The sequence below is a fragment of the Asparagus officinalis genome, chromosome 6, assembly GCF_001876935.1.
Source record: "Asparagus officinalis chromosome 6, Aspof.V1, whole genome shotgun sequence".
In the NCBI taxonomy this organism is placed as follows: domain Eukaryota; kingdom Viridiplantae; phylum Streptophyta; class Magnoliopsida; order Asparagales; family Asparagaceae; genus Asparagus; species Asparagus officinalis.
In genome coordinates, this window is record NC_033799.1 from 71791622 (window position 1) to 71813787 (window position 22166).

The 22166-nt window shown below is 36.0% G+C and overlaps 1 protein-coding gene across 1 annotated transcript; it reads left to right on the plus strand.

Annotated features, from left to right (window-relative positions):
• LOC109844597 (methionine aminopeptidase 1D, chloroplastic/mitochondrial) lies at nt 7119–21481 on the plus strand. Its single transcript, XM_020413701.1, has 10 exons — nt 7119–7297; nt 11264–11333; nt 11727–11955; nt 12610–12771; nt 12874–12915; nt 14708–14779; nt 16668–16747; nt 19378–19475; nt 20203–20250; nt 21086–21481. The coding sequence occupies exons 1-10, from the start codon at nt 7198–7200 to the stop codon at nt 21229–21231; spliced, it is 1047 nt and encodes a 348-aa protein (XP_020269290.1). The 5' UTR covers nt 7119–7197; the 3' UTR covers nt 21232–21481.

Sequence of the window (22166 nt, forward strand, 5' to 3'; positions counted from 1 at the left end):
TCAAAATTTACGGTTGTTACACTTTCCCAAGCATCCACCTCCCGACACCAGTGGCCCTTGATGTCATTCAGCTCGGTCTCCAAGGCGGTTATCTTCTTCTCTGCTTCCTCCCTGGTCGACCTCTCCCTGGCAAAGTCCTTTCGCCACTCCGCAGGAGCATTGTACATATGGTGGAACCGGTTGTACAGCTCCTGCTCTACCAAGGCCCCTCGAACCAAGTAGGCTTTAAGGGCCATATGCAAGCCAACGCTTGGTATGTCCCGCAAGAACCCCTCATCCATCGAGAGTTGGGACTGTTGGATGGCTTGAATTAGGGCAGTTGAAGACCCAAAGATGGAAGAGTCTATGTCGAGAGGCACCGACACGACGAACCTGCCGCCCTTTAGGATTTCCTTCCTGGGTGAATAGGGGCCGGGCAGCACTCCCATCAACATGGCCTTAGCCTTCTCCTAAAAGTGGGGGTCAACTTTTGAAGTCTAGTGGCAAAATGGCCAGATCTCTTCTTTCTCTCGCCAGCCTGCCCGCGTAGACGATGGAGGGGTGTCGCTTGCTCTTTGACACCCCAGAAGTCCTCGTAGGCTCCTTGTCTAGCCTTGTGGGATGGCTCGGGTACAAGGCTCGGGTCGACTGCCTCTTCGGTAGAGCTCCCAAATTCAGTAGTACTGAGGCCACCTCCTCTAGCCTACGAGGCGAAGAGTCGTTGATCATGATGACCTCGTCCGACCGATCGACTAGGATGGTCGATCGTTGCTCCTTGGTCGGCTCGACTTAGACCAACCCAATCAGCCTACTGGGCCCTTGGTCCTTCTTGGCCTTCACCCTTTGCCCCGCCAATTGGGTAGCAATTTCGGCAGCCCGTGACTTCAAGTTGACCACCTCCTCAGGGTCAAGATTTCCCCTCAACCTTTTTTGGGACCTTGCGGCAGAGCTCGACTCCTCGCCCATTGAATTCCTCTTAGGGTTTTTTTCGAGGGGAAGGACTAGCAAACTCGCCCTCACCTTATCGGCCTCGGAGGGCAAGACTATGGACACGCCCGCCACCCAGAGAGATGACGTCTCGAAGAGATTTCTCCTCTCCCTAGACCCGGCATAGGAGCATATCTTCTACAACTGCCACCTCTCTTCGACAGTAAGGACACATGTGAAAGTACCCTAGGGTGGGGGTGAATAGGGTATTTGCTAATCTAATCCAATATTAATGCTAATTTAAAACTTATTAAAAATCTATCAAAGCAAGAATGATATTCAACAAGATATGAGCAAGGATGTAATTAAAACAAGGGCGATATAAACATAAACACAATATGCAAATGAGATAGTGCGCAAATGACAAACGCAAATAAACAATATGATCACGGAGTTTGGTCACTCCCGACCTACGTCTCTACTCCCCACTCTCGAGGAAAATCTCCACTGTCTCAAAAGATAACTACACAATCAGTTTTCAACGCTCATCGATAAATGTTTACAACTTACACAATTACAATTACACAATACACCCTCTTGTTGGCCTTCTTGTTTTGATGATGATTTACAAACAATTTACTACTAATGTTGTTTGTCTAGTGTTTGTGCATTTCTATGTTTTGTAGACAAACAACGTAGTTGGAGGATGGATGGAATCGAGCCTTAACGATCATATCAAATGGAGGTTGGCGGAATTGTGGAGTGAAGCAACATACAATTCAAGTTAAAGATCAAGTTCAAGCTTCATCCGCATGTGTACCAAGTTAAGCTACAATGAAGATCAAGATCAAGCTTGGGTAATCTAGTTTAGATTTTATATTATGTGTGTTAAGTACCTTAATCTCAATATCATATACACACATGTATTTGGTTTCTATGTATATATATAGTTATATATATACATGCATGGTTTTGGGTTTTCATGTTTTGGACATACTTGCAAAATACATGAGTTTTCACAAATAGAAATTTAATTTGAGAAATTCTTTTTCTAACATGTTTGTTTTCATGTTTATAAATATTTCGTAAAGTTTCATCAAGTTTGGAATTGATTTGTTATGTTTAATGGAATTTACAAAATCATGTTTTTCGTTTGTGCATGTTCGTGCATGTTTTACAAAACAGATGAGTTTTCATAAATGGGAAGTGATATTCAAGAAATTCTTTCTTTGACATGTTTATCTATATGTTTATAAACTTCTCTCAAAATTTTACTATTTTTGGAGTTGATTTACTATGCCCAATTGGTTTTACAAAATCGTGTATGTCAGCAGATTTTTAGAAACTGTATATCTGTGTTCAAACATTTATTTCTCTCAAATGAGAAATTATTTTTCATAAATTCTTTCTCTAACATGTTCATATACATGTTTAGAACCTTTCCACAAAATTTCATGATTTTTGGAATTAATTTACTATTTTTAATTGATTTTATAAAGTCAGATACGTAAATTTCCAGAATGCTGGAATTTGGGGTATTTTGGTCTTTTCAGCCTCTAACGGCTACTAACGGCTAGTTTTTGATATTTTCGGTTTTTGGGGGTTTGTGGCTGGTTTAAGAGGCTATAAAAAGCCCTCAAATTTCATTGTTTCTTATGGATGTTTAAGAGAGTTTTAAAAAGAGTTTTACAAGTTTGTTGAAGGGTTTTTAAGTTTGTTTCAAGAGTTTGTTTGTGAAGAAAATTCCACAAGAGCTTGAGGAGATCATCTATTGGAGTTTGAGCAATCAACTATTCTTCCTCCATCTCTTGTTATCTATTGAGAAGTTTTCTAAACTCTTTTCTAGCTTTATATTTATTTGTTTGATTATCATCTTATTAAAGCTAGTTTCATATTGAGTTTAGATTTGATTAATCTCATTGTTACACACACCCACTTGAGCTTATTGTATTTGCATTAATAATATATTTGGGGTTGTGAGAGATAGTAACATTGAGTTGAGCCTAATTGAGTTCTCATCAATATTAGAGAACAATCATTTGTTGTATTGCTACATTGTGAGAGTGTAAGGTTTTCGGTGAGCTAGAAAACCGAGTGTGTTGTGAAGTTTTCGGTGAACTAGAAAACCGAGTGTGAGGAGTGAACGTTGTTCGGTGAGCGTTGAAAACCGACACTGTGAGGTGTAAACGTTGTTCGGGTGAGCGTAGAAAACCCGGTTGTGATAGTGGATTTCTCCCCGGGAGTGGGGAGCGGAGACGTAGGACGGAAGGTCCGAACTCCGTGATCATATTGCTTGTTTGAGTTTGTCTTTGGCATATTTGTTTTTGCATTTATCTTATATCGCCAATTGTGCATTACTCATTTATTTCATCCACTATCTTGTTTAGATTATTTACCCTTGTGTTGTTTATATATCCTTGCATACATCTCTATCATATAGTATACCTCTTTGCTAGGATATATCACCTTGTGTATATTGCATATTCTTGCACATAACTCTTTGTATATCTATCTTGTAAGAATATATTTATTAATTAATTTTAGTTGGCATTTAATCAGATTAGATTAGCATAAGACCCTAATCACCCCCCTCTAGGGTCTAACACCTCTAAGTATTGACCTAGCACGTGTCACCTTCCTCAAGTGCTTAGATTTGAAGCCTCTCACTAGATTTTACTATCAACACCACTCCTCTTGGAATTGACCCCGTCTCTCACCAACCACTCCTCTTGGTGTCCTTGTCTATTACAATGTGATCTCACGATCATTAAGCACAAATACAAAGTTTTTGTTCTCTATCAAGATGAGAACTCAATTAAGCTCACTCTCAATAAATCACTCCACACAACCCAATTATATAATGTATGAAATGCTAAAAGCTTAATAGGTGATGTGTGTGTGATCAATGAACAATAATAAAACTAAACTCAATATAAAATCTAACTTAATAAAAAGATAATCAATAACAAATATATATAAACCTAGAAATCGAGTTTAGTGAAACTTCTCTGAATACAAGAGTGAGAGAGATGAGAGATTGAAGCCCAAAAATGAAAATATCGATCTCCTCCTCTTGTGAAAACTTCTTCACATAAACAACTTGAAAAACACTTGAAAACTCTTAAACAAATTTACTCAAAACTTGATTTTTGTTTTTCTTAATTACTTGCAGAAGTTTGAGGGTAAGGGGTATATATAGGTTCATAAAACAAAGCCCAAAAATCAAGAAAATCCAAGGAAAAAGATAAAAACCCAAAAAATCAGCAAAGCTAGAAAACTAGCCGTTACAGTGCCATCAGTCAACTGATGGTACTGTTTAGTCGAGTGATGAGCTAACCGTTGGAGGCCGCTCATCCTTTATCGGTCGACTGATGACCTGCTTCGATCGACTGATAGTTCATTAGTCGACTGAGTAAAAACTTTTCTACTTTTCTAGTGCGTTTCTTCGGTCGACTAATGATCCTCATTAGTCGACTGATAACGTGCACATGGAATTTTATGAACAGTAAAATTGAACTTTGAACCCCTTTAAAAATTAGCAAATAAATTTGAAAAATATAAAATTTAGAAAAATGTTTATAAACATGAAAATGAACATGTTAGAAAAAGAATTTCTCAATTTGCATTTTCCATTTGTGAAAACTCATTTATTTTGCAAACTGTTAAACAATACGAAATTGTCAAAACTTGATTTTGATAAAATCAATACAAACAAGTTTTGAAACACTTTTTAATAGATTGATAGACTTGAGAAAATATATAAAATACTATAAACAATTTTTTAATCTATAAACACATTATTTTCCAAATAAAGATGATAAGTATGAAACTAGCATGTATGTTTGTAAATGTAACTATTTATTTTATATTTATTTGATTTAACTTGAAAGCGATAAACCGAAAACATGTATGTGTGTAATATTTGAGCTTTAAGAATAAACACACGAAGTATAAAATCTAAACTAGAAACAATATACCCAAGCTAAGAGATCTTCGATATACTTGTCTTTGTTGCGGATGAAGCTTGAACTTGTACTTGACTTAAAATACAAATCTTCATTCCGATATTCCTTCCATCCTCCAATGGATATGATCGTGTATGCGCAAGTCCATCTAACATCCAGCAGGAGAATCTTGTGTAGAGTTCCTAACAAGCAAATACAAAACACTCGACAAATCGATGTTAGGAATTGTTTGTTAATCATCAAAACTAGATTAGATAGTAGGCTCATAAATATGAGACCTAATAGCATGGTGTCAGCACGTCCTTGGTCACTTCAAACCAATTGGGGCAGGAGAGGACGTCGTCGACGCTGAAGACCCACACGAACCACTCCTTCGAGTCCATGTTCAATTCAGGAGCGTCTGAGATAAGCTTGCAACCCCCGCTGTAGTGGTAGAAGAAGTGGGGGTCCCTCCTCGTCGACTTGACCCCGACCAGATGCCATAAGAGGCGCATGCTTGGCACGACACTGACCTGGTGGCAAATTAAGATGAAGCCCACTAGAACTCCAATTGCATTCAGGGTGAACTAAGAGGGAGAAACCCCCAGAGCAACGCATACATCCCTAATGAAGGGATGAAGTGGCAGCCGGAGCCCATACTCGAGATGGGTGAGATACAACAACACTTTATTTTGGCCATAGCGGTACACCGGCTCGTCCCCACTTGGCACTGAAAGCGTAAAAGCCCTCGAATATCATAAAGCTTGTGGTACTACTCGAGCTCTCCGATGATGACCTTCTAGCGTATCAGTTGAAGAAGAGTAATTCTCTCCTCATTACGGTTGGTAGTGGAGGTCCGAGAAGCCATCTGAAGATTTGGAGTAAAGGATTTGAGAAAGTTGAGAGAGACAAGCGTCGAAAATGCAAGCCTAGAGGAGAGTACATAGGATTGTATAATTTTTTGACTAACTCAGAATAGGCATGGAAAGAAAATAAGCAAAAAAACTAAAAATAAACCAACAAAGGAGCACACGAGATTTTTATAGTAGTTCGGATCAAAATCTTATGTCCACTCTTCCTTCTCATGGAGAACCTTCTTCACTATGACCGGAGTTCACCCAAATTACAAGCCGATTTGATCGGCTTCACAGATCGCACTATGGAATCTATCCAAAACCAATCATCTAACTAAACTCTTCACAATAACAAGAAGAAACCTAACCCTAGCTAGCTAAGCCCTCAATTAATCTAGCTTGAGTACACTAACCCTCAATTACCCCAGCTTGAGTACACCGTCAAACCTACAAGTTTAAGATAAAATCAATCCAAAATAAATAACGAATAAAAAGAATAATCTTATAGCCCTTTATCAAACCGGTCTTCAAACTAATGTAGATGAAGATGTGTGAAGAAGCGGTGTAGCGATGTAAGCGTAGGACACTCATTCTCGCTAAATCAAACTCCAATGAAAAGCATGCCAAGAAGAATTTGAATGAGGCTTAAGGGGATTAGATCAATTCTCTCTCTCAAACCCTAAAAAAAGGATCTCTCTTTTGTTTATGCAATTCCCCCCCACTCTCTCTCTCTTCTTATTGTCTTGTTCTCTTCCTTAATTAAGATCTCCAGCTCTCTTTAGATAGGCATTGATAGGACAAGAAAGAGACACCCAAATCTGAGTGCGAACAGGAGATCAAAAGATTCAAAGAACCGTTGAGATTAAATCTCAAAAACTTGCCAAAACTGCCAATATGCCTCATAGACGTTGATGGTAAGTCACGATCAACGATGGGCCATTGAAGTTCATTGATAGTTGACTACAGTCTATCGGTTGTGCAAATTCTAGTTTTTGGATTTCATCGATTGTAGACTATTATCCATCGATGGGCCTCTGATCATCGATGGTTGACTATAGCCCATCGATGGTGTTTTTGTTTTCTCCGATTATTTTCTATAGTCCATCGATGAGTTGCTTGACCATAGATACGACCTCTTGACCATCGATGGTTCAAAAGCTAAAATCAATATTCATATTGATTTTTACATTGCTTTAAACCGCAACTTGTTTGTACCTGTTTATACCTAAAATATATCATCTCACAAACATATCAAGCTCTTTGAAGTGGAATAGTTCTTTTTGGTTCATGCACTATTTCATTTTTTGCTTAAAGAGACGTGTTTAATTTGTGCCTCTTAGATATAAGTTGTACTTTGTGAATATGTGCAAATTTTATATGTGCCTCTTAGATATAAGTTGTACTTTGTGAATATGCACTATTTTGGCTGGAGACACGAACACATAGGAAAAAATAATTCGAGGCAAAACATTCTCTCTCTCTCTCTCTCTGCAATGGCCTGCTCATCTCCTCTTCAGCCCCGCCTCCTCTCCTCCTTCCTTGGCGACCGCCGCCTCATGCAGTCCCCTAATCCTCTTCTCTCCTGCAAACGAGGTATATACCTCTTTCTTCTTGACCACTTATTTCCATACAATACAATTGTTTGTTTGTTTTTTTTGGGGGGGACTACCCATTTGAGATTTCAATTTGTTTTTGCGGTTATGATTTCAAATTAGGGAGCCCAGTTACTCTCCTTGTTGCAATAACCAATGTTGGGCACCTTGGAACTCTTCCCCCCCACCATTTAATTCATTATTTCAGTTGTTTTTTTTCTGGGTTTTTTGAAGCGCTTATTTCAGGTTTAAATTGCGAATTAGAGAACCAATTAAGCCCATTTCTTGAAAACACATGTTTTGGCGTAGGGTGATCAATCTTGGGAACCTACTAAACCAATATTCTGAGCTAAACCGGGTAGAGTTAATTTCTAACTGAAGCCCTCCAGCTTCATCCGATGTTGGATTAGCCCCTATCAGGTGGTGATTGGATCTCATAGGGGCAAATGTTTGTATAGAGTTCACTTGAATGCCTACATGGACTGACATTAATGAGTAAAGAGTAGAGGGGGCTTGGACTAATGGGGAAGGCCTGCAGGGTTTGTCATAGGAATGGATGAATTTAATTGTGTTTGTATTAACTATGTTGGATTTCCCCCCCATATGGACCATGAAAATTTAGTGGATGCGGGGATTAGGTTTCTGGAGATTTCTCTAAGGTCCAGATGGTTCTTGCAATGAGATGTAGGCTGAAGATGATAGCGTCTAGCGTGAAGCTAGACTACTTGTAATGCGATAAGGCACAAAAGGAAAGGGCAAAATTGTAGGTAAACCATCTTCATCTATACCTTCAGTAACACCTATCACCTATGGATTGACTTTTGAAGAGGATAAATTGCAAATAATCCCCTCTTTCCATGCGTTGAAGGGTCACAAAAACATCTGGGTGATAAGTGCTACTGAAGGTATAGATGGTTGGGTTTATTTGTAATTTTACATATAGTCCAAGGATTAAGGTTAGACTCTTGAGTCTTGTGTAACTGTTCATTAATGTATTAAGTTATTAAAATAATACTTACTGATTACCTATCCTAGTAATTTATGCTCAAATTACCTTGTTACCTATTTTTCTTAAGACCATGTCTCAGAATTTTTGAGGTCTCTGTATATCTCTTAGTGGTAAGCTGGTTCATTCCTCCCAGTTGCCTATAGTTCTATCAGTTTCAGGAGGATTTCCCCTTGCAAAGGTATGTAAAAGTTATTTTAAGATAGAATGGCTCCAGGTGGAAATATCTTCAGAACTCATTGATTGCCACCTAAGGTCTAACTTAGTTTCTATATCCTAGTTCGTTGTTATTACCTATAGCATGGGTATGACATATCAATTGAAGCCTGAAGGTTTGCAAAGATTTCTTTTTAATTAAAATTCCTGGACCTAGTCAATTTACGGAAACTAAAGTACATCAGTACATGTTGCCTCAAGAGACTAGAAGAATAAAAGTAAGAGGGAAGATAAAAGGTGCTGGAACCAGGCGTAAGTCACCTCTTCTCACTCATTTCATGCACCTGAATACTATTTCTACCGTGCAAATAAATCTTCAATAAAACCAGTAAGAAACTTTCCCTTCTCCTTGAGTATTTACAGTTCCTTCTTGGTTCTTTCTATTACACTTTAGGTGAAGGTTTGTGTTTTTACTTCCATCTCTGCAATGAAGGGTTCTAAAGAAAGGTAGCACTGTAGCGTCTCTGTTTTAGTGGAATTTATGGTGGAATTTATGCGATACTGACAAACTTATGTGCCACAATATGAAACTTGGAAAAAGGTAACTGAGAGAATACTAAGAAAGGAAATAAATGCATATGAGAACCAATTTGAGTTTATGCCTGTAAGGTTAACTATGAAACATATTAATACATCAATACAGTTGATGGAGAGATATAGGGACCAGATAAAGGACATACATATACTTTTCATTGATATAGAAAAGGCTTATGATAGAGTACCTAGGGAGGTAATGTTTGGGTTTTTGAGAAGAAACATGTATTTCGTGTGTATATTGATGCAATTAAAGACATGTGTATGGTAACAACTAGGTGAGAATGAATGAAGGAGAGACAAAGCTTCAAACTACCTTAGGTTTATATTAAGGATCAACTTTAATCCCTTGCCTTTTTCCATTAGTTATGGACCAATTCACTAGAAATATTCAAGACAAAGTCATATGATGTATGATATCTACTGATGATAATAATATTAGTTGATAAGAGTAGGAAATGATCATTTCTAAGTAGAAAGTGGAGAAAAGTTCTCGAACCTGAAGGAAGGTGAGATTGGGGATGATGTGATTCATGTATCAAATTAAAATGATTAAAACGGGGAGTGTTTTTGGAGTCTTTTGCGACCATAAATACCTATAAGTTTGAGGGGAAAATATATATAAGACAACAATCAGACCAACAATACTTCATGAATTCACATGTTGGGAAACTAAAAGGCAACACGTGCAGAAAATTATAGTAGAGATATAAATGGTACAACGGTCTCGTGAATATACTTAGAGTTAGGACAATAAATGAGTGCACTCATAGGAGGTTAGAAGTTGCTCCCAATGAGGATTGATAAGAAAGAATCGATTGAGATGGTTTTGTCATGTACAATGGAAGTCATTAAATGCACCAGTCAGGAGGAGGTCTAAGATTATAGTTAATAGGCAAAAAGAACTAGGTTGAAAGTGGTCAAGAATGATATGATAACAATTAACCATGGAGACAACCAATAATAAAGTTGAAATAAAGAAAAAGAATAGGGGGTTTCTTGTTGTTTTTTCTCTACCTGTACTATGGGTATATTTGCGGAAAGAAAAGATATGATGAGGACTTTTAGGACTTCAATGTGTTGCTAGAAAAAAATGTCTGGTTTTAGTAATGCTTCAAAGTTAATTCAAGGGTGCTACAAGAAAGCATCTAATTAGGCTGAAGTTGCAATGTCTTAGTAATTTTCTTACTATGGATCGTAGCTAAAGGATTGAATAGTTATATACCGAATGGATGCTTTGTTTCTTTTGTATAGGTGAGGAATTTTGGACTTCAATGAGGTTAAAGGGTTGGTCATATACAGACTAAGTGGTGTTTGGTACAATAATAAACTTTTATGGAGGGGAGACCAGGGTCCAAATAATGAAAGAGGGACCTAGGTTGAACTTGTTTTCCACAAAAGCAATGGCATCTAACAATAAGAATGAAAGTTTAATTTTAAGAACTGGGATTTACCTTATTCATATGATAGTCTGGCACCCTATAGATCCAATTCAGGCTGTTGGGAAATGCAGGGGAAGGAACATGGTCGATGGTGTAAAATAATGATATCAGAAAATACAAGATGAAATATTAACTAGGGTATTAGTAATAACTATAACTAAAAAGAATAATAGAAGAACAACAACCATAGCAACAATAACAATAGCATTAGTCATGGTAGTGATACCTAAGGCAATAGTATTTATAGTAATAATTACAAAAGCTAATAGCAAGAAAAGTAATACACTAATTGAAAGAAAATATTTTTGATAGATGGGTAATTAGCCAAGAAAATGTTAAACAAATTGAAAGAATAAATATACCAACTGAATTTAAATAAAACAATGTTTAAGAATCCTTGAACAATATATCACTAGTTATGTCTGTTTACGTTAGAAAGGAACTAAATCGATATAATAAAGTGGCTTCAGTTGTATATAAATGATATGATATATAGATAGATTATGTAAATAGATTGTGCATAAAGTGGCTTCATTGTCGACTAGAAATGGAGATAAATTATAGCCTTTAACATTCTAGTCCTGATTTGGAGATATAATGGCTTCAGACTTCAGTTGCAGAGTGGAAATGCAAATCCTTGTCTTCAGTATTCCAGCCTGATTTGACTTTACACTTTCTAGATCCATAGCGAAAGCTGATATTATTTCAAATTGAACTTCCTTGTTTCAGACAAATCCCATGCAGAATTCATATTTCTTTGTTTTTGCAGGAAATAAAAATGAAGCTATGCAACTAACAAGAACATTGTGCAGTCTTGTTGATCTCTTATTCAATAAAAGGTGTGCTTCATATTTACCATTGAGCCTATCTATTTTGATTTTTTTCTCTGAACCACTCTCCTTCTCTCAATAAACAAGAGAAAAACTTTCAGTCGTTTAAATCAGTCCATCCAAAAGATTTTTATGTCTATTTGAGTGTGTATTTTGATACCCATCTATCTGAATTTAATATTGCTGATGTGATTAGAGGAATATGACTCATATATAGAGGAAAGGTAAAAAGAATAAGTCACTTGAGATGATTCATAATAATAATTAGAACACGACAGAGTGGAAAATTGATTTTCAGTTTATGAATGTGTTGAACCATCTTTTAAGAACACAAAGATTAAATTGATAAAGAGTACATAAGAACATTTCATGACTCTCAATTCATTGATTTCACATAATCAGGAACCAAGATGAGCTGTCGAAAGTTAAACGCAAGCGGCTGCGACCTGGAAAAGTATCTCCTCGCCTCAAAGTTCCAGATCATATAGTAAAGCCTCCATATGTTAATTCTCGCCAATCACCTGGAATTGCCAGTGGACCTGAAATTCATGATGTGGGAGGAGTAGAATGCATGCGTGCATCCGGAAAACTCGCAGCACGAGTTTTAGAGCATGCTGGAACACTGGTTAAGGTGAATCGAATTTTTTTTTCTTGCTAGAAGTTATGTTATACTTTATAGAATTGTTATTGTCTTGTGGATATTAATTTTTTTTGGGATCATCAAATCCTGAAAGTTACTTCCGAATCCTACAAAATTGCTCGCGGATACCCTTTACTTAGTCAGAGTACGCTGCCTTAAATTTGTGTGACTTCTCATTTAAGCACATTCTGTTAGGTATCATTCTTTATGCCACTGACCCACCTATTGTACTTTTTTTATTATGTATTCTTTTAAAAACTTAAAATATGCACTGGACAGATCACCAACTATTCTGATAATGAGCACATGTTTTGACTGGACCAATATGTTTTAAGTTCTATATGATTTGACACTTCTATTACTTGAACAAGTAATGACTATTTTTATTTTACTAAAATAGGCGTGGGAGTTATCCTTAAGATGTGTGGACGTAATAGTGCCTTGTTTTCATTCTCTATCTGTATGAACTCAGGGATAAAGAACTGAACCACTCTTCAAGCTCTAAACCTAGGAAAGCTTTAATTTTTTTTTTAACCGAAGAGATATTTATTTACTATCACCAGTCATAAGCATGCCTGTTCACATCGAATGAGAATTTCATGAACATAGTGGTCATTCTGAGAGCTTCATGATTTTGGTTGGCAGCCAGGCATAAAAACCGATGAAATTGATAAAGCAGTTCATCAAATGATTATCGATAATGGAGCATATCCCTCGCCTCTTGGCTATGGTGGCTTTCCAAAGAGCGTGTGTACATCAGTAAATGAATGCATTTGCCATGGAATACCTGATTCAAGAGAACTTGAGGTGAACTTTCACTGGAACTTTTTTTCCTTTATTATTATTATTAGTTTTTTCCTTATCATTTTCCTGTTGATGCTTTAACTTTATTCTATATACCCTTTGCAGGATGGTGATATCATCAATATCGATGTTACAGTCTACTTGAATGTAAGTACATCAATCTCACAGCAATATCTAGGAACATCATTAATTGCTATAGCGCAATTTGCTAGTCACTAGGTGTCTTTTTTGACGCGATATCTAATTAATCGATCTAGATTTATATTGCAACCAATATGTACTTTCTTAATAGGCAGCATGTTTCCTAAATTTAAAATTTGAATTTAAATTTTAGAAACCTGTGTACACTTGTAGGAAGGGGCCCAGAAGTTTGTCTGAGGATCATGAAGTTTGTTCAAATAGTAAGAAGTAAGGACGCATGATCTTAAGTGTGTAGAAACTTGGTGTGCATGATCTAGATTCTAAACACTGTAGAGCAAATGCCAAGCGGTTTGAAGTTCTCTTGCATATACAGTTTGCAATCTTAAATTGACTCATCTTTGCGGTCTTAAAAGCCAGATCATTTTTTTCATGTTGATATTTATGTCAGAAGATCCATTGAATTTTGATCAATATGGATTTTATATGGTGTTTACATGACACAGAGTTGTTCACAGCACGAATCTGGATGGCCTACATGGTACAACACATGGTTTACTATAGAATTTCAATATTCACATACAACATAAAGACTCACCCAAATGGTTCACAGAGGGTCTATAGTTCATTAGAGCCAATCTAATGTGTGATGAGTTCCATTATCTTTTGCTCTCTCGAAAAACACATATACACATACTAATACAAACCCAATAATTGAAATGTGATGATAACCCTTACCATAAATTAGAACTTCAATGATATATATTTGAAATTCAAGTTCTTGCCCGAAAGTGAAGAAAATAATTCCAGTGACACCCCTTGCTTTCTTTTCTATTTTTTTTGTTTTTGTTTTTGTTTTTGCTTTTTTTTTTGGATGGGGGGTGGGGACAGAAAAGCATGACATAAAACATGTATATGAATGTTAAAGACTTTTGAGAGACCTTAAGTAAAATTCAGCACAGGTAGCTTCTAGTTTCAAAACTACCTCTAGTGTCATTTATTCTAACACAATGGGCATAATAGAATATGCCTCGAATAGAGCATCTGTACTTGGTACTAAACACAGAGTATTGCATTTATCCTTTGGAACAGTCTTTCTTCTTAAGAAGTATATGAAAAGTATAAGAAAAATACTTCTTAGCGTGAATATCATACTATGGTTGTATTTTATTGCTGAAAAAAAGGTATCTTATTCATATATAGCCTATCCTTTTGTACATAACTGAAAGAAGAAAGATATCTATCACATTAAAGGCTGCATACTCTTATGTTTAACGCATATTTACTGTAATACTCCTTTTTCATTTCTGTTTCACCTAATGCAAGTTATTATGCACATTCCATGACAGCGATTGTGGTTTAGGAAATTTTGGAAGGTCACAAAGCCCTGTAATCTTTAACAAATATCCATAAAATGAATCTTTGCAGCATTGTCACAATGATGAACTCAAGGATTGATAATAACTGAACATTTTTGAGGGAGGCACGCTAGATATGTTTGTAGTTAGGCTCGGGTAGGAAGAATACATGGATGACCTGTCAAGAAGTCCTTGCTCAGATTGTTAGCATTGTAGTTGACCCAAAATTAGTTTAAAGGTTTTGCCTTTGCTATGTTTAAGCTGTGTAGTAAATCCCAAATTTCACTAGAAGGGTATATGGAAAGATAGGCACATTTAATAGTTCACTTTCTATAACTCTTAATCTGTTTTGTATTAAAAAAAATTTAACATTTTGTTTTCCATATAAATTTTGCCTTTGTAAAATTTCACATGATTATTGAAATGTTCATTTTGATGTCTAGGGTTATCATGGTGATACATCTGCAACTTTCCTTTGCGGTAATGTTGATGATGAGGCTAAGAAGCTAGTTGAGGTAAGACTATGAAGTAGACTTTCCTAACTAATCCAGTTTTAGAACAGTTATGTTAATAAATATGCCTATTTCAAATAAATTAGATTTATCTTGCTAGACATTTAAAAACAATATAATTCAAAATGGAAAATTTCCCTTCCCCCCCCCCCCCCCCTCCAGTTGAATGTGCTCATATTTTGGACGTTTTATTAACACTTGTCACCTTAATGTAGTGTATACTCTATATACCCAATGCGGTGAAATAGTTGCCAGTGACATATAAAGAACAGATGCTTGTATTCATTGTTGAAATATGAACTTTTTCTCACATAATAGCATCCCATGGAGATGAGTAGATGGCTAATTACTTGAACATCTGGGGTTACTTGTTAATTGAACTGAGTAATAATAGAAATTTAAATTTAGGCAAAGGAAGCTACATATCCATGTTTCAACTCAGCTACAACATCCACATGTACATCTTTGCTTTGCTTTGGAATATAGTTGAGATATCCTTGCTACGTCATCCAAGCTATCTGGCAAATAGGTATAATAACCTAATCTTAACAAAGGCTGATTACGGTGTTGCTTATTTAAAAAAAATGAAGTCAGTCACTCTAGTATGTATTTGAGAAAGGGGTGAACTACACTTGCTGTGTCTATAGATTCAAACAATGAGTGTGTTGATGAGCGGTTATGTATTTCTTTAATAGTTACTTTATTTTTTATTTATTGCCTATTGTTTTATATCACTTTTGGGTGGCCGAGTTGGAGTTATGGTGTGGGTGGTAATGATTGGCATGTTGTTAAACCAGTTTGCTGCCTTCGAGGACTTGGGGTTTAAAGTTAAAAAAAACTAGTAGGGGGATTGCTTATTTATTTATTAACTATTTTTATTGAGAGGGGATAAATTTAATTTTCTATAATACTAATTACTTGGTGAGTATAAACCTATTAATAAAGAGAGAAGCCCATGGAAAAACATGCCACGGGCCCATATACATATAAGCCATATAGGAACTACCAACATATAAGCCATATAGGAGCCACCAAGGAACAAACACCAAGAAACAGATCACCTAGAGATGGTCTTCATGCAACTACTGATTGCTTTTATGCTTGTGACCTTCTAACTGTTACCATATTTCCTTGGTCACTTGGTGTACATTACTTCATATGTTAAGTTCCAACATGCAGTTTGACTATGCTGTCTCCTTTTTGACTGTGGGATTTTCGCGGGTGCTTGGACATTCATTTAGTAACTGTGCTGAAGAATCCTGAAGAGTTTGATGGAGTTGTTTTCTCCTGCATCAAGGGCACATATGAAACTCTTCTTTGAAGAATTCACTGGCAGAAGAGTTCTGAAGGGTGGGAGTAAATTAAGGAAATAGCTAAAAAAAGATTAGATTTGTGTAGCACTGTTTGGTTGACCATGACTCTTCCTCAGGAGTCAAATAAAAAGCTGCAAAGTCAACACTATTTTTGCGGCCTGATGGTATAGTTGCTGAACTGCAAAGTTCAAAGTTTTAACTTGTACTCTTATTTTCCAATCTGCCTTTTGTATCAATTTAACCACTTTGCCCCTACTTATCGCATCAACTCTGATGTTATGAATAACTCAAAGGTAAAAAATAAGGGGAAAAGCTTCACTCGGTTACGGTTTACATTTTATTTTTTACTAGTTTCATAGTCTTACGAGTGTATGATTTTTTACATTAGCGTCTCTTAACTTGCTTTCTATTACCATATCTTCTTTAAAGATGTACAACAGTTGGAACGCTTCTACTTGCATCCTGATTTTAACTGAGACATGATCTTGGCCAGAAACTCACATTGTTGTAGTTATTTTCTGTGATATATTGTTTTCTAATCACATCAATGAAAGTGACACTTAAAGATCATTATCCAGGTAACAAAAGAATGCTTGCACAAGGCAATCTCTATATGTGCACCAGGAGTGGAATTCAACAGAATTGGCAAAACGATTCAGTATGCTTTCTCAATATACCTCAATTGTAACAATAATATAAGATGATGCATCCAGAGGAGGTTTAAAATTATGCCTACTACGTAGTACGTGCATGACTTGACTACATTAATGGAAAATCTGCACATTGTTCTTCTGATTATTCATATGGAACTCATGGCCTGATGCTATATTAGTTGATGTGTATCTACCATAGTATATAAGAGCACTTCCCCCTTAACTGGGTTAGATATGGAGTGATGATTTAAGTACAATTAACCAAAATTTTCTCATTTACATTGCATCAACCTCTTTGAACAAACATTTTTGAATGAGAAAACTAGGAGTAAGGATTGTGCTTGCAACTAAATCCTCTGGCCAGTTCGGGTTTTGGAGCATATGACACCGGTTAGATAGTAAACAGACGCAAATAAAAAAAATCAGACACAATGTGATGCAGATATGTGGATATGGAAAATCTTAATAACTCTTGACCCATATAAAGTGTAGGGCATCAATATGGCTATATTCAAGCTTTCAATGTTTAAATAGAAGATAAAGAGCCATTTATCTTCAGGAAAAAAAAAGAATTCAATCAAGTAACTTGGGTATGATTGTGATTTATAATGAACTTATAGAGTTACATGGCTTTTGAACTTTATCAAATTGAGTTTATAGATGCATAGTAAACATTGTATTTGTACCACGTGCACACGTTCAGACACATGCACAAGCACGCACGTCCACGAACGCACGCACACACACACCCATGTCCATTCCTACATGCATGCACATGCCTACACCCACACATGCACATGTGCACATGCACACACTCATGTACGCATCTGCCAGTGCACGTGTGCACCTCCATCCTGCATGCACACATCCCATCCCAATACCTCAAGCACACATTTTCTCATGCTTATGCCACCTCTGTAGTGGGTCTTCCCAACTTTTTGTAGAGATAAGATGGGTTGTGAGCTTCCTCTTAAGATGCCTTCTTTAGTTTTTACACTTGGATTGAGAGCTACGAAAGCCATCATTGTTTTCCATCCAGTGCATCCAAAATAGAGTTGTATCTCCTGTATTGAAGCTCAGTTCACGGAAAGCAAGGGTGTGCATTTATTCCTTAGTTTAAAATTTTCTCATGAAATTTTTTTTGTGAATAACCTCATTAGTGATTTGATTGGTTTGAGACCGTTCTTTCATCCTCATAAAATACTCTTGGCCAGTTGCATCTGGAAGCCTTTTTATTTTTCTTGGATATGCCTCTGAAAGAAAATGGTCATATCTCTCTTCTTCAGATTTGGGCATGACGAAGGATGTAGAGAATTATATGTGGAGAACATGGTGCTAAATCATTCTAAAGTATTGTTCCCTGATAGTGTAAAATAACATCTTTTTCACAAATGCTACATGAATTTTGGAAATTGCTTTAGTTCAGGGATGCTCTTATTCACAGGTTTTGATTGAATTTCTATCTGAAAAGCCACTTCCCATGATTGGTGTTATCTTGAGTGGTGTCCCATCTGAAATCCTGATTGAGTATAAAGTACCAAGGTGTAATAAATGTGCCAGCAAGGCTAATGCCAGGGAAGTGGATCCCTATGATTACGAAAGACCGTAAACTACTCAGAGCTAGAGGCACTGAAAAGGGGAAGAACTTTCGAAAACTCAGATAAGAAGTAAGCGTGTTTTCTTCTAGGAGGAGAAAGTACATAATTTGCTTTGAATGAACAGAGCTCCTGTGGTAAACTCAGATAAGAAGTAAGCGTGTTTTCTTCTAGGAGGAGAAAGTACATGATTTGCTTTGAATGAACAGAGCTCCTGTGGTAGTGGGGAAATCTTTGAATAAGGAAACGTATATTCCTGCAGAGGTGGGGGCTTTAACAAAAATAGGTTAGTCAAGGAATAGGAGATAGAAGCTGCTCCTACTTCGACTTAGATTAGCCTGAAGAAAGCACTAGTTATAGACAGGTACAGAGGATCCGATTTACTTTCGGAGGACCTTTATTTGATAAACCGAAGAAAGAAGCTACTTGAAGAAATGAGTTGATATTCTTTACAAAAAAAAAACCCATAAGAAAGGAGAGTTGATACAGTTGAAGCAATAAAAAGACAATTTGCAGACTAGGAGTCTGCAACATTATGATAAAATAGTTTTACTTTAGTCTAATATTTGTGTTAGTTGCATATAGTCATAAATCCTTTAAGACCTGATTGTGTGATTTATTCTTTACACTTATCTTGTACTTCTATTATGAATGATAAAACTATAAAAGCATGTAATGTTTGATACACGTCTGATTCCCTTGTATATTTGGTTTTAACTCTGCCCGTCCCCAGTGGATAGAGGTAATTGCCCTGCTCCAGCTTAAGACAATTAAATGGAACTGTTTATAGTACTTCTAAGTTCTAGCACACTATTTCTCTGCAAAGTTTCGTGTTAAATGTTAATACCGAGTGGCTTACAACTTACAGCCATCTTAGCCTATACTTCCTATAAATATGAACATGAAACTCTCGCAATGATGGCACTTGTGACACTAAAACCATTTCTTGCATACTTTTTTTTACATGTTTATTGTGAGTAATTGTTGATGTCTTGGATGTTGTCTTGGATATTGTACTTAACAACTTGAGTTTTATCAAGGAATCATGCAGATAAATTTCGATTTGGTGTAGTTCAAGAATTTGTTGGTCATGGTGTGGGACGTGTCTTTCATTCAGATCCTGTTATTCTTCATTACAGTAAGTATTCCCAGCTCAATATTTGGTGCATCAGTCCCATTTTTTGTTTATGCTTTCAATTTGTGAACAACAGTAGATCTGTAGAAGTCGACCAGATACTATGGAGTTGTGTGTTTCCTGTTAACATTAATTTAATTTTTACTAACTTCCAGTTCTTTGCAAACTATTACGCTCAGCTGTTTATGAGCTTTTAACTTGTGCTAGTTCTGTTTGGGTTCTCCTTTAAAGATCTTCCTGTTCTTCTTATATTTATTTAAATAGTTTTGCAAATGCCTTCACTCTACCTATGAAGTTAACAAATGCAGATGAATCATCTAATCAGAGTAATTGCATGATGTCCATGCTCTCTGGCACAGCTCTCCCACTTGGGGCGAGACTATCTGATGTATAAACTTCAATTTGAACCAAAGTTGAGCTATCCAATCATCCAATTGAGGGACAAATGGTTGATTGGAGAAGATATTAGCTTATTGAGTTATTTCTATTTTTATTGCCTTGCTATCAAAAAAGTGCAAATATGTACTCTATACTTCCAGTATTTTGTTTTATATATATAATTTTAGAAAAGTTGAGCTATCCAATCATCCTCTTTTTGCATTCTTTGGTTAATGGTTTTCATATGATCTGAAAGTAGTCTGACGACTTTTCTCTCTAATCGTAATCATAGTGCACAGTCACAACTATGTATTCCTTCGAATATAACTTCTACCTTTTTCATATGTTGCAGGAAATAATGAACACGGACGCATGTTGTTGGGTCAAACATTCACAATAGGTAGGTTCTCTGATACTTAGCATTTTGTACTATAACATGTATGTCCAGACTATTATTAATTAGGATATTGAATTTTGATTCGCATGCAGGTGAAAGCGTATAAGAAAATGAGAAATTTGTTCATAGATTAATCAAGTTTGATCTCCCATATTTAAATAATTACATTACCTTACCTATTTATCTTAATTGGTTTTATATTTGTCATATCACATGGCATATTACATTATCCAGTTAAAGGAACCAGTACAAACTTAACATCGCTCATTCGCACTCGAAAACAGTTGTAAATCATTTTCAATTTCTTATGAGGGTTTAGATATTGTCCTTCAGTTGGTGAATTTTGATTGGATTTGATGTAAGACGATGATGTCGGGTATAGGGAAGCTGAAAAATCAGGTTTAATAGCAAGAAAGGCGTACTGCTGTTTTCAAGAATAATAAAGAAGGTATTGCCGCCTATTGTTGCATTCCCGCAACCAAGGACAGTAAATTTTTTTTGCATGTAAACAGTATTATAATTCTTAAAGTCTTTTCTATTACAGCAAAACTCTGAAGTTATGATATAAGTTAAGGTTACAATTTTATATTTTACGTGCCTACAACCCATATGCTCTTCATTTTTTTCCAAATAAAAAGAGTTATTTTCATACAAAAATATCTCTCTTTAGGTCTGCTTTAGATACGTGACAGATATGATGTGAATTTGAGTTGTGCTGCTAACATCTTGAAGGTTTTATCTACATAAAACTTATAATTATAACGAGTTGAGGGTTATAATTTTATACTCTCTGAATATTCTTTTAAGACTATCTATTAATGCACCACTACTTTTGCAGAACCCATGCTGACAATGGGCAGCACGCACCCAGTGATATGGGCTGATAATTGGACAGCAGTAACGGAAGACGGAAGCTTATCAGCGCAGTTTGAGCATACATTACTCATCACAGAAAATGGAGCAGAAATACTCACCCAGTGTTAAAAGGGAGGGGAAAAAAATCTTCTTCAGAATTTTCATAATTAATTTTATATTATTGTCTTTATTGCACAATGTCAAGGCAATTATTTTATTCTAGTGTAGTAATCTTGTATTTGATACAAGAAAATGAGAATTTTCTGTTTTCCCTTGAGCTTCACCTTGTATATTATTCGTCAAAGATGAAGTATGTCGATTCCTTTGAATATAAAATGCACTGATGAAAGCCACTCAATTAAGGGAAGCCTTATTTCCCAAGTCCTGTTACCTTCAAATCTAATGTTTTTATGTTACAGGAGAATGATAATATTTATGAAAAATATTATTGTGCAATCAAATATTTGTTATCAATTTGATCCGAAAAAAAGAAAAAAAAAAGATTTGTTACCGAAGTAAGATCGATGGCTTTTGACATTATGGAGTGCGAAGTACCTTAGCAACAAAATGCAGGAGCCTGTCTTAACGAAATGAGTGTTAAGAGTTCAATAACTTCAATGATCTTGACTACGAAACTTGTGATGGCCAACATTAATTTTATTTTAGTTAACAGCTTAAGGGGCTAACCACTGATGGCCATCATTAATTTTATTTTAGTTAGCAGCTTAAGGGGAAAACCTCTGAGGCAACTACACTGGACGTGTTAAGGCGACCACACTGGATATGTTATAAACTATTCTCAACCCCGTGTAGTTTAGTAGAGTTCTAAACTATACGGGATTGAGAATCCCGTGTAGTTTAATTTTCTGCTAAATTATATGGGATTCTTAATCCCGTGTATTTTTTTGCACTTATTTATCATTTTCAGCCTAGTTTTAATCACATTTATCTTTGAAGAGGGTAGAAAATGCTAAATAAATTTAAAAAATAGTCAAAAATAAAAATTTATCCTTATTGAGGGTGTTGCGGATATATCACATGTATCTTTAAGGGTTAACCCATTT

Bases quoted from the DNA above. Each gene is read 5' to 3' on its own strand.
- LOC109844597 (XM_020413701.1), top strand. From the start codon at position 7,198: ATGGCCTGCTCATCTCCTCTTCAGCCCCGCCTCCTCTCCTCCTTCCTT. The intron at 7,298-11,263 runs GTATATACCTCT...TTGTTTTTGCAG, and splicing joins TCTTCTCTCCTGCAAACGAG to GAAATAAAAATGAAGCTATG. The intron at 12,916-14,707 runs GTAAGTACATCA...TTTGATGTCTAG, and splicing joins ATGTTACAGTCTACTTGAAT to GGTTATCATGGTGATACATC.